General features: G+C 42.8%; 1 protein-coding gene across 2 annotated transcripts in view; it reads right to left on the bottom strand.

Moving 5' to 3' along the window:
- Positions 1 to 27,193, bottom strand: part of Srbd1 (S1 RNA binding domain 1) — a 172,882-nt gene that overhangs the window by 135,573 nt on the left and 10,116 nt on the right. For both annotated transcript variants that reach the window (XM_021186295.1, XM_029471564.1), the window contains exons 5-11: positions 21,935 to 22,101; positions 19,545 to 19,662; positions 17,959 to 18,097; positions 12,788 to 12,884; positions 12,082 to 12,217; positions 8,519 to 8,622; positions 2,894 to 3,001 (exon numbers count right to left, since the gene is read on the bottom strand). In XM_021186295.1, coding sequence (XP_021041954.1) covers positions 2,894 to 3,001; positions 8,519 to 8,622; positions 12,082 to 12,217; positions 12,788 to 12,884; positions 17,959 to 18,097; positions 19,545 to 19,662; positions 21,935 to 22,101 — 869 coding nt within the window. The remainder of the gene's footprint in view (positions 1 to 2,893; positions 3,002 to 8,518; positions 8,623 to 12,081; positions 12,218 to 12,787; positions 12,885 to 17,958; positions 18,098 to 19,544; positions 19,663 to 21,934; positions 22,102 to 27,193) is intronic.

The raw sequence follows: 27,193 nt of genomic DNA, 5'->3' as shown, positions 1-27,193 counted from the left end.
GCCTGAGCAACTGCTAGATCCTTATTGGACTTTCATTCACAGCTGCTGCTGACCATTTTGGGGGAGTTGGACTATAGACTGTAAGTCATTAACAAACTCCCTTCCTATATAGAGACTACCCATAAGTTCTGTGACTCTAGAGAACCCTTACTAATACAGAAGGCTCAGTGTCCAGAGAAAAAGAAAGTGATTTCATAGGCTAAGAGAAAAAGAAATGACACGGACACTGAGGAGACAGATGAAGCCCATCCACCTAGTCATCAAACTCTTCTAAATAGCCGCAAGACTCAGAGGGACGGTTTTAAGTAGACTACTGTGAAATGATGCAATGGGACTTTAAAAGGTCATGTGGGGCAGTGAGATGGCTCACCAGGTAAAGGAACGACTGAGCTCAGGGCCTCAGCACCCACAGAAAATGTCCGCTGACGGCAGGCTCCTGTGACTACAGCTGAGCCCAGATTTGAAGTATCAATAAAAACAAAGCGAACAAACAAAAACCCTAGAAATCAATTTTTTTCTATCCTTATGATAAATTTCTTCAGAAATAAAGAAACAAAATATTTTTCTTCAAAATACTGGTAGAGCCATCCTTGACTGCCCTCTTCACTACCGCTCAGATAAGCATTTCTAAGGAAGCCCAGCTCTGGGCAATGCCTGCAGACTATGAACAGAAATGGGCTATGCTGTTTTACCTTGGGCAATTTTAGAAAAGAACACGTTCTTGCTTACCCACAATGCAAATGAAAAAAGGACTGTGTCCTACAGAATCCCACACCACACAGCTTAGTAGCAATGAAATCATTCCACATGCTATAAAGCAAAATATCAAAATACCACTGGATGTTGAACGCAACATGAAGAAATCAAGGAAAGAAAAAGAAGTACCACATTGAAATTTTACATAAGATTATTTTCCCCTTCAAAACAGAATGAATAAGCCCCAATAGTTCACTTGCTACATAATCATGGCAACTAAAGTTTGGATCCTAGCACCCACATAACAAGATGAGTATCCTGATAATGCCTGTCACCCCAGCTCCAAGCAGGGCGTAGACAAGGGTAAGACTTGCTGGCATCCAGCCTAGCTCAGACACAAGATGCAGGTTCAGAGGATAGAGGGTACCCACTGCCCTCTTCTTGCCTCTGCACACAAGCACCTGCACCATGTATGTACATGTATATACACTCACACACAGAGACACATACACAGATAGCTGCACACACACACAAGCACCTGCACCATGTATGTACATGTATATACACTCACACACAGAGACACATACACAGATAGCTGCACACACACACAAGCACCTGCACCATGTATGTACATGTATATACACTCACACACAGAGACACATACACAGATAGCTGCACACACACACAAGCACCTGCACCATGTATGTACATGTATGTACACTCACACACAGAGACACATACACAGATAGCTGCACACACACACAAGCACCTGCACCATGTATGTACATGTATATACACTCACACACAGAGACACATACACAGATAGCTGCACACACACACAAGCACCTGCACCATGTATGTACATGTATGTACACTCACACACAGAGACACATACACAGATAGCTGCACACACACACAAGCACCTGCACCATGTATGTACATGTATATACACTCACACACAGAGACACATACACAGATAGCTGCACACACACACAAGCACCTGCACCATGTATGTACATGTATATCCACTCACACACAGAGACACATACACAGATAGCTGCACACACACACAAGCACCTGCACCATGTATGTACATGTATGTACACTCACACACAGAGACACATACACAGATAGCTGCACACACACACAAGTAAATGAACAAATGAAAGACAAAGCCCTCAAGTTTATGCCACAGCACAGAAAGCAAGAGACATCAGATCACACGGGCGACACAGATTTCCAAACAGAACAGTATCTGTAGGGGCCATCTAGGCCACAAAGGATGAAACCAGACAGTGTGGCATGGAACAGCAGAAATGGAGCAATGAAGCACCTCATCTTTATAATGTGCACTTCTACTCTGGATACTTGGAACTCAAAGGTCAAAGGTACAAGGCAGGAATAGAAAAGTCCCAGTCAGCTGGAAGTCCTAGCGAGCTGACCAGATGGGTGCAGCCGCACCACTCTCAGGCAACCTGGAAGAGTGAGGATGAGCATGTGCTAGCCCACCGTACACACCAAGGACCGACTGTGTGACACCATGCTGGTCGCTGCAACTTAACAACCAAGACAACAGCTAGAGAACAGAGAGAGACAGAGAGAGAGTCTGCTGCTGTGTGACTCTTTCGTTCTCTTTGCCTAAGCATGTCTGCACCTCACAGAACATCTTGGAGCCTGCTGGTATGGTTCTTGCAATCACCTCCTCACCTGTGCTTGCTGTTGCTCATCCAGAAATTCCCCCTGTGAGATGAACACACATAATTGCTCTCTCTCCTCAGAGCACCAAGATCACCCTGTTGCTTACTCACCAAGCTCCTTATGCTTTCTTTGGCTCTATTACCTCCAGAAAATGCTTCCAAGTAACCTCTCCATTAACTTCTCAGTTTGTTTTTCCAAGTCAGATCTCTAATCAATAAAATCATGTTTGGCTTGATTGTCAAACTGAAACATCAACAATGTAGAACTGGAAGCGGTGTAAACACTAAGCATTCAGGACTAAGGTGTATCACAATTAAGAAGAATACTGTAAGATCTATGCATGAGAATAAATCTACAGATTAAAACCAAGGCTCACACTGAAGACCTGGTTTGAAGGTCAACTTCTTTGGCTTGGTTCAAATTAACAAACATTTACTCCGTACTCCTTGAAGACCGTACATAATGCTAAACAGCACACAAAATTAAACAAGATCCATACCTGAACTCTCTACAGAGGAGAGGAACAATGAGGCGCTTAAAGGAGTCGTCCAGTGAATTATGTAAGATCTTCATCAACTCTGGACGTGCAAAGCCACGTGGCCTCCACCTACAAGAAGGAAAAACTCAGGACAACACTGAAGGGACAGAGAGCAGGAAAAGACATCTGGAAGAGGGGAGCTGAGGAGCAGGTAGAGCCTTTATAACATTATCTGGAAGGAGGGGCTGTCCTGAGGCTTGGTGTCTGAAAGGGATTATGTGACATGTGGAGGGGAGATTTTGAGGGGGAGATGGTCATTTTGTTTATGGGTTCTTGTTTTGACTTTTTGAAACAGGGTCTCTGTCTGTCTGTCTCTCTCTCTCTCTCTCCCTCCCTCCCTCCCTCCCTCCCTTCCTCTCCCTCTCCCCCTCTCCCCCCCTCACACTCACTACAGGACCTAGAATTCACTACACAAACTACATTTGCTGTGACTGTCCTCACCACAGTATTATTAGTAAAGGCTAAACATCAAAGACATCGCAAAGATAGCAAAACCTCCTTAACTGCACCCCCTTCCCCAAATCCACACGTGGAAGCCCTAGGCGCTAGCATCTAGGCGAGGCATCTATAGAAGGGCTTTGGAGAGCATCCACATACACTAGAGCCTGCTGTCCCCCTATACTCTCTGTGACATGACAGAATGACATACAGGACTTAACTGTGTGCTCCTTGATCTTCTACTTCCACACCTCTAAGACCGTGAAACATTAATTTTTGTTGTTCCCGGCCCCCAGTCTACAGTGTCCTATGTCTGTGACAGCTTTTCCCATCTCCTTATCTTGTCTATGAAGCGTCAACAGAGACTGTATAGAGGAGAACCTGTCAAATCCTGTTTCTAGCATCTCCTTTTCTTGGTAGCAAACTTTGACTTAAATCTTACATGACAAAAACCCAGTGTACTTCAGTTCAGGGCAGGGGAGGGGAAAAAGGAAAAAGAAAAAAGAAAAGATGAGCTATCAGGAACAGCCGCAGCCCAGAGGCTCCAGGTTTCCCTTCACACCCAGCATGTCTGCCCTTGCCTTTCAAAGCCTTCTTCCACTAACAAAGCATGGATGGTTTTTAATACAGCTGATGCTCCTAAGATGAGCCCCTCTCCACAGCTTAAATGCACATGAAACCTCGGCAGACACACGTTAAAGATCACATAATAGCAAATAGCTGAATCCCTCCCGAAGGGTGTTAGGGCAGCAATGTATAGGTTTGTTTTCCAGTTCAAACAAATGTGCTTCTAGGCAAGGCATAGGCAACATCATTCTTCCCACCCAAACCTCCGTTACTCCCTCAGTCCTCCCTTCAGGAGGGGAGGAAGGAAGTGGGCTGGAATCAGACACGAAAGCCCATGTTATTTAAACCTAGAAGGTTCCCAATGCACTTAGATATCAAGCACTTTTGCCTCCCCACTTTGCACACTGCTTTGCAGGGTGTGGGACCTTCGGGAAATGGGGCCTGGCTGGAGAGAGGGGGTCACGTGGTATATTCTGGACCTTTGCACCTTCCCATGCTCCTTGCCTACTCTCACCACATCCTGGTCTGAGGCTGTGAGACTAGCTACTGCTCCCTGGCCACCATATGAAATGGTTCTGTCCTGATGGATTGACAATCTCTGGAACCATACCCCAAGTAAGCCACTCCTCTCTTCAGTTGTTCCTGCTGAATGTTTTGGTCACAGTGATACAAACTGCAGCATAGCCGGGCGTGGTGGTGCACGCCTTTAATCCCAGCACTCGGGAGGCAGAGGCAGGCGGATTTCTGAGTTCGAGGCCAGTCTGGTCTACAAAGTGAGTTCCAGGACAGCCAGAGCTATACAGAGAAACCCTGTCTGGAAAAACCAAAAAAAAAGAAAAGAAAACAACAACAACAACAAAGTGCAGCATACTGCTTTCAGGGAGACAAATGTTTTATTGAGGCATGGTTGTATAGACTTGCTATCCCAACACAAGTGAGCTTTGGGGCAAGAAGATTAGCTCAAGGGCAGTCTCAGTTACACAGTGAGCCCCCTGGACTACATGGGATCCTGTCCCAAAATAAAATAAACACATGTTCAATATATACCAAAAACAAAAAACAAAAAACAAAACCCCAGAAATCAAAAAAGATGAACACATAGACCACCCAAAGCATGGATGAGAGCAGTGCAGTGTACGAGCTAGCAGCAGGATCTGAGCCACGCAGCTGCTTTAGCTATATCTACACAGGTTCATAATGCTGGGGCATCCAAGTGGCAACATCAATTCAGAAAGACAACACTAAAAATATGGCAGTGCCCAGCTCATGAAGGGTCTCATATGTCACACAACGGAGGCTGGCTAATTGGAAGAACATAGTTCTGGGTCCTACGACAACATGCCAGGAAAACAGTGCTTAGACACAAAAAGTCTAAAGGAGTGGTGTCCTTTTTAATGTATACATCCAATGTCAGATGTCTACTAGAATGGGTTCCCTTTAAGCTCCAAAGTTTCACCACTGTTTTCAAAAAAGCTAGAAATTATTATCTGTCCTCTTAAAACTGCACCCTCTGGTGTAACTTTTAAGTCATAAGATGTTCCGGTAGCTTAGAGCACTCTGCTCTTCTCCCTGTGAAGAAATTGTGGGTGTGTTTATATTATAGATACACATCACATTGTTTACACGTGCTCAGCTCACCAGGCTCAGTCCTGCAGAGAACAGCTGTCTGTATTCCAAGCACTGTACAAACTCCTTTTAATTCCTTCTACAACAATTCTGCCCCTTTACTGTCTTCCTGGGATCTAGTTACAGCACTTAGCAAACTAAGGTTCTGAAATCGCACGGGGAACTCAGTCATATCCCTTATGGCATCCTTAGACAATGCAATATGTTTGATTATAGGATGCATTTCAGTGTAACTTCTTGTGACACAACAGGTACATACCTCTGAAAAACCTTTATGTCTTCACTAACCCCAAATTTCACAACACAAAATACTCCCTATAAGAGATTCATTCAATAAAGTATATAATGAAAACAGGAATCATAAAACTTGAAATACTGGGGGCTAGAGAGATGGCTCAGCAGTTAAGAGCACTGACTGCTCTTCCAGAGGTCCTGAGTTCAAATCCCAGCAACCACATGGTGGCTCACAATCATCTATAATGAGATCTGACGCCCTCTTCTGGTTGTGTCTGAAGACAACTACAGTGTACTTACATATAATAAATAAATAAAATCTTAAAACAGACAAACAAACTTCTAATACTGTAAGGTCGAGGCAGGAAAGACTGGCAATAACTGAAAAGGCCCATGCCCCAAACTGCGTATTTTTGACAAGAAAATTCTTTGTTGAGCCATTGTATAGAGAAATAGCCTCCACTCTGGCAAAGAAATATGTTTTTCTTACTTCTCCGAGGTAAGACAATGGCGAGCTCTCTTCAGCTAGCCTTCATGGCTCTACACTTACACGACTAGCTACAGGAGACAGTTTCCCTTAAACTTGTTTCTCCACAAGGCAGACACACAACTCTGCAAATTCAAAATGGACCTGCTGCCAAACAATCCAAGTCATGAGTTGGATGCACTAAAAGCACTCCCTCACACACGTTCTTATTTAAAGAACACAGAAACGTGGATTACTGGACCCTCAGTGTCTGACAAGCTCAGGGTCCTCTTCATCTCTATCTTTGTGAACAAGAAACATGTCCAACAGAGGAAGTGTTCCACTGCTGGGCTAGGCCTACATATCACTTTTAATACACAGTCAATCCTTGCCAGTGTAATTAACTTAATAACAAGATTTCAGTTAACCCATTCATACCATAATTATATAGTATGCAACATTTTTATTTTGTGACGGTAAAGAGTGTCATCTTCTAGTTTGTTCAAGTCATACAAATGTGTCAACTCTTTGGCCCAGCCAATCTATCAGTCATTTAATCAGATACTGTCTAAATTCTGCCCCTGTAGAGTGTTTAATTCTATTTACAACTTCCCACCATTAGCACCTGAGTCTAAACTACCATCATCTCTTGCCTCCATACTTGATTCTTTCTAAATAACTCTCTACTGCAGTAAATATGATCTCCAAAACTGGCCCTGCTAAGTAGAACAAAACCAATTCTTTAACACAGGAAAACTGAAATAACTGTATTGCATCTGATCACAATCAAATAAAGTTACCTATCAACAGCAATAGAAACCGCAGAAAGGATACAGAATCCTAAAGACTAAACAACATATTACTGAATAACTGAAATCAAAATACAAGAAATCAAAAAGGTAAATAAAAAGATTCCTAGCACCAAATAAAAAGGAAAACACAGCACAGCAAAATCTTTCATGTCTGGATCAAAAATCTATGACTAAGGTGGCCACAGACTTCGGAGAAGAGCCTAATACTGTTATATTAAACAGCTATGATGTTAAACTGCCTTTCACTCAAGTGTTGCTTCTAACTCTGGTCAGATAGATTCTGTTGCAGTGGCTATGAGCGCTCAGCTACAGGTGAATCAACTCTGTTGACTTCTCAGCCCCATGCAAGGATCATGGAAGAGCGCAGCAAAGCGGGCAGAGAGGAGTAAAGCTGGGAGCTGGGGAACTGGGAGATGCTGACTTCTAGACATGCCATGGTTGATGCACATCAGCTCTCATCGCTGTGGTCACTGCACAGAATCAAGACAGCCACAACCCTAGCATGAAAGGAGGATGGTCCCCAACCTTGGCGGAGCTACTGGAGGTTGATGTTGTAAGGGGGAGGTAGTCACTCTCCTTTGAGGATGTCTCTGGTAGGCTGTCCATACACCAGTGGATGGTCCCACACCCATGTTCATATAAGAAGCACAAATTTGGCTCAGAGGGTTACTAATAACAATAACAGAAAAAGGAAGTAATGGAATTGGGAAGGAAATGGAGAAGGGGACACTAGGGGAAACTAAAGGAAGATAATAATGGGTGGATATAATCAAAATAAATTCTATAAAATTATCATCAAATAAAATATTATTTAAAAATAAAAATAATAATTATACAGAAAGCATAAAGCCTATTGGAGCTGGGGTTCAGGCTTTCAGACTTCCTGAAAAGCCCACTAGGGTTTACTTAAACTTCTACAGCACCATTCAACTGTGAATTCTCTTGGGAATTCTTTTTCTTTTCTTGCAGTTACCTTTTCTCTTCCTGCTCCTTTAGCTTTGTGCTTAAAAAGCAAAAGGACTTTTCAAATCCATAATAATTATAAAACTACAACCATATACATGTTTTGTCAATAGCCAGTTTATAAAGCACATGACTACACTGAAGTAAATGCCCTCTCCTCACAGACAGTCATCATTAATAATCTCTTATCCCCTTCACAGACATTTTCTATTTAAGTCTATGTCTCAAGCATACTTATTTTTTTAAATATTAACTTATTAGACAGTAAAATGTAACTTTTGGGAGTTGGTAATCTCCTACTAGGGCTCAAACTCAGACAACAAGTGCCATCAATGACTGCGCAATTTCTCTACCCCATACTTAGGTTTCTAATGTAAAAAGAAAATAATAATATTGTCACTTGCTTTTTAACATAACATATATCTTATACATTAGTTGGTATTTTAGAAAGCAAATTCTATGGCCAGCCAACAAGCAGACCTGTTCTGTATACACCACCGACAGAATTCGTTCTTTACTCCATCAGAAATGTTGACTTTGACGGTCAGGATCTTCAAATTCTCTCCTCGGTTAATGGCCAGAATCTGACAGAAACATACGACAAAGACGGATAGTCAATAAAGCAATGATAAACTTAAGGAGTTCATATTTATGAAACAAATCAAGCACCTCTCTAGCCAAGAACAGGATTGTTTTATTATTTACAAAGGAATGTATTAAAAACAGTTTGTTTATACTTTCTTCAAGTTACACGTCTTTCTCACAAAGAAAATTCTAACGGGGCTGGGGAAATGGTCAGTTAGAAAAGTGTTTACCACACGAGTGTGAGAACCTAAGTTAGGACCCCCCACGCCTACATAGAGGCAGGGGATGGAGGTTTGTGCCTGTAATGACAGCACCAGGGCAGCAAAAATAGGCAGCATCCCAGAGCTTACTGGTCAGCCAGCCTAGCCAAATCCATCAGCTCCATGTTCTGTGAAAGACCTTATTTCAAAAACTAAGATGAGAAGCTAGAGAGATGGCTCAGGGGTTAAGAGCATTTGCTACTCTTTTAGGACTAGAGTTGGGTTCCCAACACCCATGTCAGGCAGCTCACAACTGCCTCTGACTCTAGCTCCAAGGGAGTCTACTGCCATCATCAAGCAAACACAGGAGAATGCATGCACACACTCTCTTAAACCCATTGATCCATTGAATTATGTCAATTGACTAAAAGAGCTCATGATCGCCTTAATAGACTCAGAAACATAAAGTCTAGCAGCCCTTCCTGAACAAAATACTCAACAAACTCAGAGCTGAAGGTACTGCTTTTATACATGAGAAATCAGAGCTTGAGGCAGAAACGGAAGCTAGAGCTAGGTAGTAGGATACAGCAGAATTACTACAGAGAGTAACAGCAAAGAAGAAAGACTGAAAACAGCATAGGAAGTCAATCAGTGGGTCAACAGACAAGAACAAGGGTGCAAAGGCTGAGGGGTAAAGTCAGGACCTCACTAAGGACTAGTCTGCAAAAGAACAAAGCCAAGGGGAGGTGGATCAGAGAACTTGGCAGACAACAGTGACCCAGCGGGGCTTCCCCAGAGCCTCTTGTCACAAAGTCCATCTATCTACTGAGGTTCATATGTTCACCCAGTTACATAGAGGTCGAAAAGCAGAGCTCACTACTGTGGGACCATGAAAGGTAGATTGGTCCCCAGTTGAGCTAAGGCTCAAAGACCAGAAGACCCTGAAGGGATAGTAGATGCTTTGCCTGTTTCCAGACACCAGCCCCGTCACTAGCCACAGCCCCCCATAGATTTATCTAAGGGCGACACCCCAAGCCCCTCCACAGTAGAGGATGTGACCTGTGGTCACATAGGCTCAAGACAGGTCTCCATTTTAATGAGGTACCTAGAGGCCTGGAAGGCTTAGCCAATAAGATTTCCTTCCCAGGCATTTCTCCCTATAAAAGGTATTTAATTTCAGACTCATCCTGAGAAGTGGGGTATGAGTTTACTGATTCACTTTCCACCATGACAATAAATGCCTCAAAACCATGGACTGCCTCCTTTCGTTGGGATCCACCATGGGAAGCCACAGAGAAGGCCTCTGTCTATGCCATCTAGTCTCCCTTAGAAGGCCTCTCTGTGCTCCCAACCACAACCAAGCCAAGCTCAAGCCCACTACCACTGACAAGCTAAGGACTCCCCCACGGGACCTGGGGCTCCTTCCATTTTCCTCCCAGCCCCAGGCTAGATTCAGCCTGTGGGCCCCAACTTCATTCTCAGCTCGGCTTCCATTGGCTCTTGGATGACCAAGAGCCTGAGAACCAGACAGCCCCAGCCTTGTTGAAGGCTCGAGAACCCCTGAGCCAGCTCTAGCTGAGGCAGGTGGATGACCCATAATCCTACACACTACCACATACTAGATGAGGTGATCATGAGCTCTTTTAGTCAATTGACATAATCCAATGTATCAATGGATTTTAGAGAGTGTGTCCATGCATTCTCATGTGCTTGCTTGATGGCTAGAAAGCTATCTGCTATCCAGCAGTACCCCTCTGGCACACACAAACATAAAAAGCTCTTAAAACACAGGAGTAATTTTCAAAGAAACATTCTAAACCACTCTATTTTGTCAGGCTTGAGAAGCCTGGATCAATCACAAGTTTAAATCCAATCACTCAATTTTTCTTAAATTCAAGTACTCAGATATGACATTTGTAACATAAAATACTATTTAAATTCTCTCTGTCTCTGTCTCTGTCTCTGTCTCTGTCTCTGTCTCTGTCTCTCTCTCTCACACACACACACACACACACAGAGGGTATAAAATTAGATGACAAGATCATTTCTGCAAAATGAATTTTAGTAAATTTATATAGTCAATGGAACATTTTTAGATATACTGTGTATGTGTCTATGTCTGTCTGTCTATATTTCTCTCTCTCTCTCTCTCTCTCTCTCTCTCTCTCTCTCTCTCTCTCTCTCTCTCCCTCTGTGTGTGTGTGTGTGTGTGTGTGTGTGTGTGTGTGTGTGTGTGTGTATGTGTATGTGTGTTACTGAGGACTGAAAGCCAGTGCCTCCTATACTCTCTACAACCCCTTACCAGAACTACACCCTCAGCCCTCAACTGCGGATAGTACTGCAAATCACTGTTTTAGTATCTTATATTTGTAGTCTATAACTAGGTAAATACAGCTCCCTTGTGCCTAAACTTTTAAAAATTACTGAAATTATCTGTTTCATCACCTATGACAAATCTAGTGCACAAAGAATTACCATAAGCAATTTTAGACATAATAAGGAAATGTGGTAGGGGAGGGGCCTAGAAATCACTTATAGCTCTTATAGAAGACCAGAGTTTGGGTCCCAGCACCTACATGGAGGCTCATAACCATCAAACTCTAGTTCCAAAGAATCTTGTGCCTTCCTCTGGCCTCTGTGGGCACCAGGCAAGTCAAGTGGTGCATATATATATGTGCAGACTGTCTTAGTTAGGGTTTTACTGCTGTGATCAGACACCATGACCAAGGCAAGTCTTATAAAGGACAATATTTAATTGGGGCTGGCTTACAGGTTCAGAGGTTCAGTCCATTATCATCAAGGTGAGAGCATGGCAGGCTAGTTAAATCTCATGCTGCACAGTACACAGCCTATGAAAACATTTAGTAAAAGGCATAAATATGTACTTAGGTAGATAACCTGAAAGAGAAAATTAGAAGGCTGACATACAATGGCTATGGTTCATAAAACCAAATGAGACCATACCTACTCTACTCTAAAATGGACTACTGTTGTCTTGGGAACGGTCTGTGTTCACACCTAAGCGCAATGGAAGCAGGGTCTAACATATGTCATCAGCCAAAAGGAAGTCATGCGGGCTATCAGAGTCAGCTCTGTTAAATTTTTAAGTGTCAGTAACTCTTCTGGGCCTTCAGTTCTCCATTTGGGAAATCAGGGAACTATGACAACATTTTACAAATGTTATACAGACTAGTCGACTGGCCTAAGTTCTTACTAAAGCATCACCATTGTCACTGTCAGCACGCAGGGCCTTCTTACCTGGTGATGGTGGATGGTTCTTATGTTGCAGGAGAAATTCTGGTAAAGCTGAAACTTATCAACTTCTTTCTCATTTACTTTTTTTGAGGACACTTTTGCAAGAGATGACTGGATACAAATGTATCTATGTTTACACCTGGTCAGATACACAAATATTAAAAAAGAAACAAGCATTTATTTGTGAGTGTTTTACATTTTACAAATTTATATAAAAAGGATAAAAATAACTTAAGCTATTACCAAATTTGGCTAATGATGCCCATCACCTTTAATCTCAGCACAGGGAAACTTTTGTGAGTTTGGGGACAGCATGATCTACACAGAGAAATCCTGTCTCAAAACAAGCAACCATACTAGTGTATACTCTGAAGATCAATTTATATGTCAACATAAACCATCCAAAACAGCTGAGATCAGGTAGTATCTACCCTCACAGAAGGCTGAAATGATAGATGGTAATCAGACCAATCATCCGGTCACCCTTCTCTAAGCAGGTCAAGAAGGCAGAGCTCCAGGCACCCTGCTTAGAATCCAATTAAAACATCTTTAACTATTTTAAATATTAGGGTTCAATTGTTTGATCACAGAATTGTACTTCAAAAAAAAAAGCCTGAAAACCAAATTTTAAATAAACACTGGTTTAGCACTAACAACACTTAATAGCATAAGTCCCACAAAGAAGAAAGCTAAAAGAAAAGCTACTTACAAGCCCCGAATAAAGTCGAGCGTATCTTTGTCTTTAGCAATCATGTCTGCTAAAATATGTTGTACTCCTGTTTCGATATCGTTGAGCTCAGAAAGGCCTTTAGAAGGGTAGAGGGAGACCAGAATCAGATGTAAGATTGACTGTAAGGCCTATAATTAAACAAATTAAACTAAATTCCAGTTCATAAATTCTTACATTAGCAGACTTAGGAGAGAAAGGCATCATGGGAGTGACTTGCTTCCATGTTCATAGAAATGATATCCAGAAGCAATGCTGCAGGCCCTTTCCTAACAGGCTGAGAAATGGTGAAAATGCAGCTTTGGGCTCATCTGGTCGACTCTTGGCCCCACCACTCAACAATCCTAGGACCTAGAACAGGTTATTTGCCTTCCCTGCCTCAGTTTCCCATAAATATAGAGTAATCATTATCTCCCAGATGTGGCTACAAAGATTAAATGCTGTAAGAACCAAGTCTGAATCAATCATATCCCAAGATATGTAATTTTATGGGACATAAAATTTTGCCCTTTCAAGTGATTTCATTAATATTGCTATTTGAGCATGAGGCATTACCACGTTCTAAGTGACCCATAAAATCTCAAAGATAACACTAGACATTCATCTTGATGAAACCATCTACAGGCAGTACATGAAATAGAAAGCCTTTTTCTATCCTCTTTGTATAAATTTTTAAAATGTAAAGCACTCTCCACTGGCAGTTTACAGTCCTGACTGCCCCAGCATGGCTCTGTGGTATCTATCGCCTCATGCGCTCACAGACAGCATCTGCCTGGTGCTCTTCCATTTCTCTCATCTGCAGTTTGGTTTTGCTGATTTACATCAAGGCTTTAACTATAGAAGCACTGAGTGTCATATGGCTATCTTTCCATGAACAAAGTTTCCATGAGTAAAAGGTACAAAACCAGTGAGAACAGTGCAACAGACTTCTTTGGGCACAATAAATAAAGCTAAAAATACTTGGTGTGCTATAATAACTTCTGGTAACTACTGAAACAGTACTCTATTTTAAAGAAATCGGGATCAAAATGAGTAGAAATTCTATTTCCATCTTAAAAGACCTTGAGTGACAAGCTACCTTTACAAACAGAAACCTGCATGTGTTAAAGATGTCTACAATGTCTACAATGTCTGCAGTGTCTATGCATTCCTGAGCTACTAGATGAGCCACAAGCTAGGAAAACTATCCACTCTGCACTAACACCTGGAGCCCCAAGCACCTCAGAGCAGCATTGCAGGGAGACATTACAACAACAGGCTGAGAACTCAGTAGTAAAAGTGGCTTACAATGAAAACCGTTACTGAAAGCGGTGAACAAAAAGGTACAAGTTTGCTACAACAAAGGGACTTTGGAAACCCTCAGCACACTGGAGAACACCATTTGAAAGTCTTATACACTCAGTGAATGTTTATAATTAAAATTACACTCGTCTAAGGGCTGCCCTTGGTCAAAAATGCAGATGCTTTGATGACAGGAGCATCACAGATGATTCTGACAAAGCTTTTTAAAACCTCTGCTAGGGAGAGTCACTGCCTGAGTTGCCTCTCCTCGTGGTAGCGGGTCTCAGCAGGAGGGAGATATGACCAGAGTCACGTGGGGAGCCTTTTCTCATAGTGCATAGCTGCGTGCTCTAGCCAGAACGACCAGAAGATGTCCACATGTCTGACAAAGCTCCACTCCTAGTTGCTTCAGGCTTACTACAGGCTTCACTTCAGGCTTACTACAGCCTGCAAAGTAGAGAGAAGGAAAATCAAAGCAGAGAAGCCGATAATAAGATCTCCATAGTGACAGAGCTGGAAATGCTCTGCAGTAACAGCTGTGCCTGTTGAGGAATACTGACATTCCAATGTCTCTTTATACTCTCTCTGTACGTAGGCCTCCTCACAGCACAGAGCCCTCAGGCCCTCCGCAGTACAGGGATGCCCAGGCCCCAGACAAAGCCCATCCCTGGTATAGAATAGGTTTTCATTTCAGTCAAATTCTTAGTGTGTAGCGAGCAAGAAATGTCTTCTACTGAAGAAAAACTATATATGTCTGGTTTCTAAAATATTTCTAGGAAGAATGATGGGAATGATTAAAATACTTCTTTAGAAAAATCCCACAGTAATAGAACTCAAAGTGATCATGTGTATGTGTAGAGCACAAAAAGTGAAAGGAAATAAGAAAGAAGAAACATCTCAAACAAAGTTTTAAAAGCAGAATGTGGTAGTCAGAAGAGAAATGCCCCCCATAGGCTCAGGCATTTGAATGTTTGGTGCCCAGTTAGTGGCCTTGCTGAAAGGCCACTCACTGGGACAAGTGCTGCGAGTTCAAAGCCTCACCCTGCAGCCAGTCTGCTCTGTGCTTCACACTTATGGCTGGCTGCTGCTGAGGCCATGCCTGCTCCGGCCACACCTCTCTGTCAGGATGGACTCCCATCCCTCTGGAACTGTATGCTAAAATGAACTCTTTCTCCTAGAAGTGGCTTTTGTTCAGAAAAGTCCTGACACACAGTACAGAGTTAACTGGAATTCACCATAATTCTCTGTATTTGTGATTAGAATCAACAAGTGAGTGAAGCCCAGACTAAGTCCTGCGGGGTCTGTGTTAGTCACATGACCTGAAGTGTCAAAGCCTGCTGTCAACCATCATGTATCCTGTGTCACCGTATGTGACCGTCAGAAGGGGATGGTCAGGGTTACCCCGCAGACCAGCGCTGCCTTCAACCATGGCCCTCCTGAGAAGTATCTTTTGCAGTGGGCTAAAGCTCGTGGAGCCGCACAGCTAACAGAAGTGCTGAGAGTGAGTAGGCCCTGCATTGTCTATCACAGACTTCAGAGAACAGAGAAAGGCGTGGAAAGAGCATGAGAGAGAGAAGACAAAGAGGAGTTCTGTGAAATGCTGAGTGGGGGACAAGTCATGGCCACTGCACTCGTGAATTCCCTGCAACTGTGGTTACCCACACAAGCTCAAGCCAAGAAGGCCAGTCAGTATTCCAGCAGGCAGCAGTAATGGACACAGTGAGACCCACACACACAAAACAAAAATAATAACAAAAAAACAACACCCAAAGGAGACATGAGGAATGATGGTGGGTTTGAGGACAGCCATGCTGAGGGTTCCCAGAGGAGTGAGGGGGACATGGGGTAGATATAATCACAGTATATACGGCTAAGCCTGTCAGAGGAAAGAACTTTTTAGGAGATACAGGTATCGAGACCTGTTTAGTAGGAATGTAATATACCTAGGAACCAAGGAGACCACTGTACCAAAGAAGACAGGAAATGGAAGGCAAAGAATCAACCATAAGGAACAACAGGCAGCACACCTCCTTGCAGCTAGTCTCCACAGCAGACACAGTCCAGCCCCAGCAGTGAATCTCAAGGCTACTAGGGCTCATCTGTCATTAAAATATGAAATGCTTTCTGCAAAAGCAATACAGATCTGCTGAAGGAAATGCATACACAGGACTCTGGGTCCAGTCCCCAGAACACTGCCAAGAAAGAAGATAAATGGACTTTGTAAGGCTGCAACTGAATAGACCATAGTATAACAATCAAAATAAAACCTTAAATGCTGTAAATCACTGAAAGTATAACTATAAATAAGTATTAAAAACTAAGCAAATATGGATTATATTCATTTCAATCCATCTCTAACTTCAAATAATTCTTTACATTACTGTCCTTTCCCAAACATATTAAAATGTATGTCTGTGAACAGATAGTTTGCAGTTTACAGACACAAATACTCAGTTTTTAAAAACACAAATTCAACTGGCTAGAATATGGCTAGTGCACCATATTCCTCCATAGTTAAATACACAGCATAGATTTTTGTTATCACAGACTGCCCCCTGTTGATAAGTACATCTCCCAGTTTGAAGAATCAACAGAAAGTCAAAAAAAAAAAAAAAAAAAAAAACAGGGATGGAGAAACATGGGTGTAAGTTGGAGCTGACCTATAGCTGGACAGGCTACAAAGCCAGAGCATCTAATGTGCAGATGAGGACTACAGCCTATTACACAGCATACTGGGATTTGTTAAGAGAGTAACACAGGTGCTCTTACCACCAAAGAAGAAAAGGCAGCTGTGTGAAATGACAGTCATATTAATTTGACTTCAGGTCAATGTTGTCTGACCAATTAAACTTCATTAAATTCATTAAAATTCATTAAATAATGCTTGTATATCTAGACAATGTCTATATTAATATATACAATTACTAAAACATAAAAGAATCAATGGTTTTTTTGAGAAATAAGCTTAAAGATGAGGCAAGAAAACTGCAAGTTCAAGTCCAGGCTGAAGAGTAAGGCTCCAGAGAATAATAATCTTTTAAACCTTTCTCCTGTGCCCTGTCTCATTCTCTCTCACACAAAGGACAGAATACATTTGGAAGCAAATTTTAGAAAAAGCCCCCTTATTACATAGGAAAAAGTGTTAAGAGCAGAAGCCAATTTGTTCTTTGTGTATGCCAGAAGTATTAAGATTCTTTTTGAAGAGAAAATCTAAGTTATATGGTTTTTAAAAGGCAGAAATAAAATAAAAGCTTTGAAAGATAATAGAATTTTTATAACCTTGGGGTATAGAGGGATATCATTTAAAAGTAAAATCATCAATTATCGGGGCTGGTGAGATGGCTCAGCGGTTAAGAGCACCAACTGCTCTTCCAAAGGTCCTGAGTTCAAATCCCAGCAACCACATGATGGCTCACAACCATCTGTAACAAAAATCTAATGCCCTCTTCTGGAGTGTCTGAAGACAGCTACAGTGTACACACATATAATAAATGAATAAATAAATAAATAAATAAATCTTTAAAAAAAACATCAACTATCTTAAAAGATTAATAAGTTAATAAAAACGCCCTGAGACCTTCTATTTACTGAAGATGGCATTAAGAAAGCCCAAGTAGGAAGTGCATGTTGTGAACACAGGTCTTAGAGACACGTGTAAATAGAGAAAGAGAAACAGCAGAGAGTGGGGAAGTCACCAGAAGCAGGAGGTTGGCCAGGACCCGTGTGTGCGAGTCATCTGTTCTTCATCTGCAGTTGACAGACAGTTGTACAACCACTGGTGAAGCCAGGCCGGGTGGAGGCAATGAGTGGAGCCAGGCATGTGCATCTAAAAGCAGAGCAGCAGCAGGCCGCCCTCTCCTGGAAGCCAGTACCTTTAACATCAGGCTTGATGTAGGACAGCAGGTTGAGCTGCCCCGGGTTCTCCAGCAGGGTCCGCGCTGCTCCTTCGAGTCCCAACTGTTTTGCTCTCTGGGCTTTGGTGCCCTTGCTCCCCATTTTATACGGAGCAGTCTAGGAAAAAAGGCAGAGAATATATCACAGGAGTCTGTTTTACAAAGTCAAAATCAAAACAGGGACGCAGGACTAGGACATACTGAAACACCATAAGCATCTTTCTCTGGATTGTCCTGTGCCCTCAGAGATGAACTCTATCAGACTACAGGGGTGCTTTGTGTTACGGCTTTATCTTCATCATTTTCTATGTGCTCAGTTCATTCTCTGCTGGCATTTACTCATCTCTAAAACTCACCATCTCAACTCCAAAGTCCTCAAACAAGCAACCCCCTGTTAAAGTCAAAGTTGTTTCATGCAATACAATACTTCTTCTTCCTCCTCCTCTTCTTTCTCTTCCTCCTCCTCGTCTTCTCTCTCCTCCCTCCCCCTTCTCCTCCTCTTCCTCTTCTTCTTCTCTCTCCTCCTTCTCCCTCCTCCTCTTCTTCCTACTCTTCTTCTTCTCTCTCTCCTTCTCCCTCTTCCTCCTTCTCTCCAACCGTTCCTTCCCCACTTCCCTTCGCAACTCTTCCACCTGCTGGCCTGCTGGCTTCTCTTCCCACATAGCCTGCTGAAGTATTATGTTGAAGGTCCACAGCACTTCCCTAATGATAATGATTTTCAGTCTGGATCTTGCCCAAACCCCCTGCTACAATTACTATTCATCACCTCACTCACAAACCTTCTTCTCCCTGATCCACTTATGTCACCTCCAGATTCTCTTCAGCGTTCTCTGATGATTTTTCTCAATATGGACTCTAGATTCTGACTTTTATTTCAAAAGTTGCTGGTTCCCAGCGGCCATACTGACCTGCTAGTCCATAATCCCTTCCGAAAGTGAATTCTTCCAGTCTCATAGCTTCTAACATAAGCCTATCAAAGAATCCATGAGGGGCTGCTGGCTTCTGTGAATACCAAGTCCCTTACAGAAAATAGCCTGGTGCTTCCATACAACCCATGCACTGCTTCCTATAAACTTAAATCATCTCTAGATCACTTATAATAAAGACAATGTACGAGGTATGTGAATGCTTCTTAGGTTATATTATTTAGGGAGGGTAACTTTAAAAGTATGCACCTGTTCAATACAGACATGTTTTCTACCTATGGCTGGTGAAGCACACAGATGTCAAACCAACAAGTAACCAGAGTGCCAACTGTTCTAGTTACAGGCTGAAGACATTCATGTGTAGGTCTCCAGTTCTGCCATCGCCCCTGCACTCCACACTTGAATAATCTATTCTTCTTCTTCCTTAACTGGAAAGTCCTGAGGGCAAGGACTATTGACTACAATGCCCTTATGTGCAAACCCAAGTTCCTAGCACACAGACTAAAAGATAAAATCACCAGCGAATTAATTAACAGTGGCTGGTGGCTTAACTTTTTACGTCTTAGTCTTCCTCAGTGATAAAAAGAGACCCCAAATCATAAGCACTCAGGCATCCCACTGAGAGACGCAGTTCCTTACCACATGCTCTAGTTCCTCGAACGTTTTACAGTTCAACAAGGCTTGCAGCAAGCACTCCGACATTTTCCCCTCCTTCTTAATTTTCTGGATTCTACTATGAACCTTCTTGGCAACATCCCTGAAATTAAAAACTTACATAATATATACAGTATCTATGTCCAACCTTTCTTCTCAAGGCTAGCTCACACTTACAAAAACATAGCAGGGAAAAGAAAAGGGAACTGCTTGATTTTTGACCAATTTGACAGTAGATTCACCCCAAATACATTAGTATGCATTTCCAAGAAAGAAGAATCTATAACCTACAATAAAGCCATCAGGGTCAAGTAGTTAACACTGATCCATCACTGTCTTCTCCCTCACAGACCTGAGCAACAGTGCTGGCAACAACCTCTGTGGATTCTCTCCAGAAGGTGGGTAGCTGTCAGATGCAGTCTCTCTGGCTGAAGCAATGTTCCAGGTGTTCCTAGACTTTCAAAGTCTCAGTACTCTGAAATGCTTCCTACCAGTTACTTTGTCATGTCTTCAAGTCTGGCCTCCCAGGAAATGTTTCCTTACAGTTAAACCCTGGGGCCTGCTGATGGGGATCCAAGCTAGTGACACTGCTCTTCTTACTGCAGCTCACTGACAGAGAGGCAAAGGGTTCCAGGGCAGCCTGTTACTGAGAGAACATCACCACTTGAGGAAGTGACACTGGTTTCTGACATCAGCACTTCCTCCCTTGTAACTAGCGTGTTTTGTGGGGGGAGCCTTTGAGACGCTCATTCCTCAATAAGCTTCCGACGTATGCGCTGATTTACTCCTTTCACCATAGACTTTGGTTTCTTATTTTTATTTAGTGGTTACAATCCACCACTGTGACATATTTTAATGCCCAAATTATCACCTGCTTGGCCAGAAGTAACCCTTTCAAACTAAGTGGTGAGAGCTTCTGACAAGGCACCCCAGCTCACCTTTGACCTTCCATCCTGAGCACTAACATCCAAGACTGGCCACCAGGAAGCACCTGACCTCTACTGCACTCACTGACGCTGCAGCAAGGCTGCTCAGGTAAGCACACTCAGCACATGGGACTGCTTCTGAAGACTATTCTCTACTGACAAAGATCTAGGGTTCAGACATGACTCTAGGAATCAATGCAGATGAGTCAGTGCACAGCTGGGCAAGAGGAGGGGCAGGCGGGCACAGCAGTTCTAGCTTTCAACAGTTATTTTTCATTATGGGTGTGCAATCCTGCTGTCTGTGTCATACGTGCCATCTTATCTCATCACCTGTTCTTATTTACAAAATCTGCCCAGCAATGGCACTGATACAGGTAACATGAAGGAGGATTATGTATACATTCATACATGTATTAAGGAGAAGCATGTATACGTTAATCCAAGGCTCTCGACTTCAGGTCTCTGCTGCTTTGATTTCCCTACAATGATGGGCAATAACCTGGAATTGAAAGCAAAGTAAGTTCTTTCTCCCTTCAGTCGCTTTTGTTGGATCATTTATCACAGCAATAGGAGAAGAGACCAAGCTAAAATCACCGAGAGTACAGTATGGCATCATTTCCTTCATGATCACATGGCTGACCAGGAGCAGTGTAAGAGTCATATAGCATCCTGCTTGCCCATGAAAAAAAAAAACACATAATAAAATAAAAACTCTAAATATTCAAAAAACAAAACTCAAAATATTCACAGGGCAGTGGTGGCACACGCCTTTAATCCCAGCGCCTGGGAGACAGAGGCAGGCAGATTTCTGAGTTCGAGGTCAGCCTGGTCTTTAGAGTGAGTTCCAGGACAGCCAGGGCTACACAGAGAAACCCTGTCTCAAAAAAAAAAACAAAAAACAAACAAACAAACAAACAAACAAAAACCCCAAAATCAAAACAAAACAAATCCTCAAAATATTCAAAGTAGAGTTTAAATGCTTGCGGACTTGACTATCATGAAGCTGCAAAACTAAGTCACTCCACTGTATGTTGAAGACCATCTATACTGGCAAGAACCCTCCATCTGGGGACTGTTGAGCAGTAAGAGGACAATGTTATACAAGCTTATGCAAGCTGTTGAAGACTTAGACCAGCATTTTTAGCTTACTAAAATGTTGGCAGTCCTGATCCTGCCATTATATCTAACCATTCCAATGAAAAAAAAAAAAGATGGTCAAGACCAATAGATACATGATCAAGTTAAGCATGTAGCAGAGGGAGGCCATGCCCTAATATAGCAGACAGACCTGACTCTCTCTGGCAGAAGAGGACGGCACTCAGATGACAACAATGAAAAGACACAAAGCACCAAAACTATGCAAACAGCCACTCATTCGTGTCCTTGTTTCACGTCAAGAGACCACAGCTTGTTTCCTACATGACATCCATCCCTGCTCAGGTTTCTTACCGTAGCTCATCTAGGGTTTGACGAACTTCTCTTAAGAAATCAGCATCAAGGTTATTAATGAGCTCTTTACGATAGCGTACAATGAAGGGGATTGTGTTGTCATCATTAAAGAGGCGTATGATGTTGGCACAAACCCAAGGTTCAATATTAGTTCTCTCAGATAAAACCTGCAAAGAAAGATACATGATTCAAAATACTGATGCCTATAATCCCAACACTTTGAAGGCTGAAACAGGAGGACTACCATGAGTCTGAAGCCAGCCTGGGCTATGAAATAATATCCTATCGAAAATTATCATCATCAACTGATTAAGAAAATCGGGCCAAAATATCAGATAGAATTGTTTCAAAACAACAGATGCAGTAAATGGCTAAACTCTCTCCAGGCTTGGCTCTTCTCCACATTACCACCAGACCCATAGACAATTATTTAGGACAGTCTCCCAGACAACGAATGGTTATCTCAACCCTGCATTTGTAAAATGAGGTTCCTGTCAAACTCATCCTCCAATCTCCTCATGTACTACCTATTCAAATAGTAACTCAAACTAAAAAAGCCATCTACCTCCAATTCTCAAGTCTGATCAACTCCAATTACAAAATATGTCTTTACTCTCTTCCGTTCTCCCATCCCCACAGCAAGCCTCGTTCTAGCCTACACCACTGAGGCCTTTAGCTACCCTCCTTGCAGATGCTCCAATCTCATCTATTCCTATTTCCATAAGGAGCACTATGAATATTCCTTTCAAAATGTATACAAGATCATGTAATTTAATTGGTCAAAACCTTCACTAATATGCCATGGCACCTGGAATCCAAACTCTGTTAGTCATAAATAAGAGTTAGCAGCATTGGAAGCAATTGAGGGCTGGTATTAGAGCCACCTTCCATTTACCTTGCATACAACTTTCCCTCCTGGCTAAAAGAACAGAATACCTCTGGCCCTGGGAAATATGATATTCTCATCTGCTCCAAAGATTAGACCATACTTTTGTTACTGTTCTTCTTCTGAGGGAAGCTAACTCAACTAGCCCTGTCAATCATCTGGCAGGAATCTGCCCCCCAAATCCCTAGGAAAGTTGGGATGCCTGAAAACATGGGCAGAGATGGAGGAATAATGATCTCCTTAAGAAGACAACATACTTACGCCCTCTTGAAAGCCCCGACCCTGATGGACTAACTTGCAGACCTTCCTGCTAAGCATTTTTTGAGTTCTGAAAGCATAACTTTTCCTTTCTTTCTATGTCTTTTTCCAAAACCCTAGGCAAGCCAGGCGTGGTGGCACACACCTTTAATCCCAGCACTTGGGAGGCAGAAGCAGGTGGATTTCTGAGTTTGAGGCCAGCCTGGTCTATAGAGTGAGTTTCAGGACAGCCAGGGCTACACAGAGAAACCCTGTCTTGAAAAACAAACAAACAAACAAACAAACAAACAAACAAACCCCAAATCCCTAGGCATATTGCCCCAGTCTACACATCTTTCCTTGCTAATCTGGGCTTTTTCACATACTCTCTGAAGCTCCCCACATCCTTCAGCCCTGAGCTGCATGCCAGTCTTCACATGTTTTCCAAGTCCCAGGGATGAGGAGCAGCTCAGTGGTAAAGTGTCTGCTGAGTACACACAAGGCCCTGGGTCTAAGTCTCGGCAGCACAGATAATCAATAAAGTAAATACCAACTCTCTCTCCAGAAAGCTAACTGGGAAAGAAGTCAGTCAAAATCTGATCTCCCACTGCTCCAGTTCTGCTGCTGCGTCAACCCGTACACGCTGCGCCTTGAGAGTGCATGGGCTCTGTGGGTTACACCAGCAGTTCAGTCTACGATCTTCAGAGCAGCAGCATAAGCAGCAGCTACAGCCCTGATGAGAATGCACTCTATCAGGCCCCACCTACCATACACTGACCCAGAAACTCTAAGCGAGGCCTGGCTATCCTGCCTTAGAGAAACGAGGCAAACCCAGCAGAACAGCAGCGAGCAACCCTAGAGAACACGGAAAGGCAGAGCGGGAGACTCAGTCTTTACTTTACAGTGTCCCCTTTACTTACTTATTCGTTGACTTAAGTAAAGCAGATATGTATTTACTAAGGGAAAGTAAGAAAGAACGCACAGAGAGGGAGGGAGGGGCCCTAGGGAGAAATACCATAACAATTTTAATGTTGACTTTTACTTTGTAAAGAGCTACTGCTTTGTGATTTATGATTTAGCATTGACTCATTTAAATTATTTGAGATAGAAGCTAATATTATCATTTTCTACACACGAAAACTTGAGCTCAAGAAGTACACTGTCCCAAGTCCCACTAGCTGTATTACCTCTTCAAAAATGCAATTTCTAAGCAAAGCAAAAGATTTATCAGGCAAAAGTACAAAGTACTTGTGATGGTTTATATATCCTTGGACCAGGGAGTGGCACCATCTGGAGGTGTGGCCTTGTTGGAATAGGTGTAACCTGGTTGGAATGGGTGTGTCACTGTGGGTGTGGGCATAAGATCCTCGCCCTGGTTGCCTGGAAGTCAGTCTTCCACTAGCAGCCTTTGGATGAAGACATAGAACTCTCAGCTTCTCCTGTGCCATGCCTGCCTGGATACTGTCACACTCCCTCTTTGATGATAATGGACTGAACCTCTGAACCTGTAAGCCAGCCCCAATTAAATGTTGTTTTTTATAGGACTTGCCTTGGTCATGGTGTCTGTTCACAGCAGTAAAACCCTAACTAAGACAGTACTTAAACTGTCTCCTCTCTCCTGAGCACATGCAGGACAGAGTGTCTGCACACTGCCCTCTAGCTGCTAGAAACATCCAGAAAGATGCCTTCTTGTCCCCAGTGTCCCAGTGATCTCTTACAGGGAAAACTCCCCTCTGCTCAGTGAGAAAGAAAACATCTGGGCATCAGCAAATCCACTGCCACTTTAATCACCCAGCAACACCTGCACTTTTAAAAGAGCTAACCTCCAGTTCAATGACTCGCTAATGAATAGAAGAGAATTTTCTGTTCAGTCAGAATCATCCCCAAGCAGCCACCTAAACAGCTCCTTTCTGAAAAGTTGCTGACTCTGTCTACCACCTGACCCAAAGAATTGATTATGTCACTATGTCACATAAAACGCTTATGTAAAGACGTAAGTGGGGACAATATACACTGGCAGAAATCAGAAAAGAGGAAAGAGGTATGAAGGGGAGGCTGCTGTTCTTCACAGCCCAGAAGTTGTTTGGTCACACTTCTGGACATCCTGGGCAACTGCACATATGTCTGTAATACATCAAAGTTTGCTGATGGCTTAAAGCCTCTAACAACTCTACCAACTAGGTTATAATAACTAAAAAATAAATAAAAAGCAACATTTTAATTTAGTTCATGTCTCCCAGAGCAAACAGGCTACATCTACACTTAGTGCAGAGCGGCAGTGAGGCTGCCAGCTCAGACACTGGCTCCCTTTCCACTTCGTTCCGACTTCTGCCTTCCTGGACATAGCTGTTTCACCTACATCGTCTCTTACTGTCTCTCGAAACAAAGGGGAAGAGCTAACAAAAAGGCTCTGCTTGCTTTTCTCCCTAATTTAGGAAAGGTTACTTAGACCCACAAAGCCACTGCACCTGCCCAGGCTCATCCTTAAAATAAAGAAACCGTATCACAGCAATCACAACTTCAGCACGGTTTAATCCCAACTGACTGTGCTGCTTGCTTTTCAGTTTTTACTAACATACTTACGTGGGACATCAGGGGCTTTAACCAGGACAAACTTCCCATAGCAACCATACATTCACAGTTTGGGAGACAGATGAAAATGGATACATTGCTTCCGCTGAAGAGAGCATCCTCAGCTGCTGGCCAGGAATTACACACAAACTATGTTCATAGGTAAAGTCTAAACACTAAACAAGCATAGGCTGTGCAGTGTGCAGTCTGCCCTCTTCACACAGGATGATGAGGTTCCTGAAAAGCTAACCTCAACAGAAGACCAGAAGGCCAAGGCAGGGGTTAGCAGGGCCATGGGAAAGAGCCAGCCTATGGGATCCTATACTGAACTGGCCGTCAGAAATGTGTAAGTTTTAGATGGGTTCTCTTTAGCTCCTATTATGAAAACAAGACTGCTTCTGTCTGCTCTGCTGACTATAACTAACTTTTTAGATTTCCCAGTTACTTCTTCAAATGTGCCGTAATAATAAAGATAAACACTAACGCGTGTGCTCTGGAGCCTAGTTCATAAATGAACGGCAAAGATTGTTACCTTTCATCATTTACAGACCTGTAAACAAACAACTGTGAGCCCAGTCTTCACCAAGATTCATAGCTTTACATTCTTCACAGCTGTCTCTTGCCATACTACCTTAAAGACACATGATCTCATCAAAAGCTCAACCCTGAAGGACACTGTTTTAGGTAGCTGACTTACAGGACTCTCACAGAACTCCCCTCCCCCTGCTCTCATACACACACACACACACACACACATACACACACACAAACACTCTACTAAACAAATGTAACATTATTTTTAAAAAGAAAGGGTTTTTTCCCCTTGTATCCCTTGTAATCTGGAGAAAAATTCTAGGGTTGGGCTATATTCCTCTTTTTGTCCATGACAAAGAGTAGGGGACAGAGCATAAAGCAAAGTGCCTGGAGAAGGCAGCCCTGCACTATGAAAAACGGATTATGTCTGGAAGCTCAGAGGGTTTCAAACTTTGAAACTCCTCTATTCCTCCTGATTACTGCCAGCAGCCAGAGGTGGAGCCACCTTAGTGTAGCGGCACTAATAAAGGGCAAGGCGAGGGAGCTGACACATGCCCACCACCCTGCAGCTCTGAGCCAAGGGTGAAGGTTAAAGAGAATCTGAAGAGTGACTTCCATGTGGGCAGCCTGTGACCTGCCTGATCTGTGAAAACAGCGCTCCTGGATCTGAAAGCAAAGGAAGACTTAGATAGCTGTTTACTGTGACTGGTCTTTGAACCTTGTGGGTTCTTTTTATCATCCTTTTTCTCACCTCCTATCACTAGTGATGAGAGAGAAAGAAGGGCAAGAGGGAGGAGAGGGAGAGAAAGAGATCCCTGAATCTATTTTCTTTCCTTTTGTTTCTTCTTTGAGCATAGCTACTAACAAACCACGACCAACCTCCCTAAACGACCAACCGACCCCAACTTCACTTATCAGGGCTCTATCATTTATATACTCTCTGAAAAGTTCCCAGAATTCCAAATGTCACATGATTGCAGAAACTATCTACAGCTAGCAAAAATCATGCCTTGGCTAGAGCATGAGGCAAA

The sequence above is a fragment of the Mus caroli genome, unplaced genomic scaffold, assembly GCF_978045245.1.
Source record: "Mus caroli unplaced genomic scaffold, Mus_caroli_1 scaffold_18, whole genome shotgun sequence".
NCBI lineage: Eukaryota > Metazoa > Chordata > Mammalia > Rodentia > Muridae > Mus > Mus caroli.
This window is presented reverse-complemented; position numbering and strand designations above follow the sequence as displayed.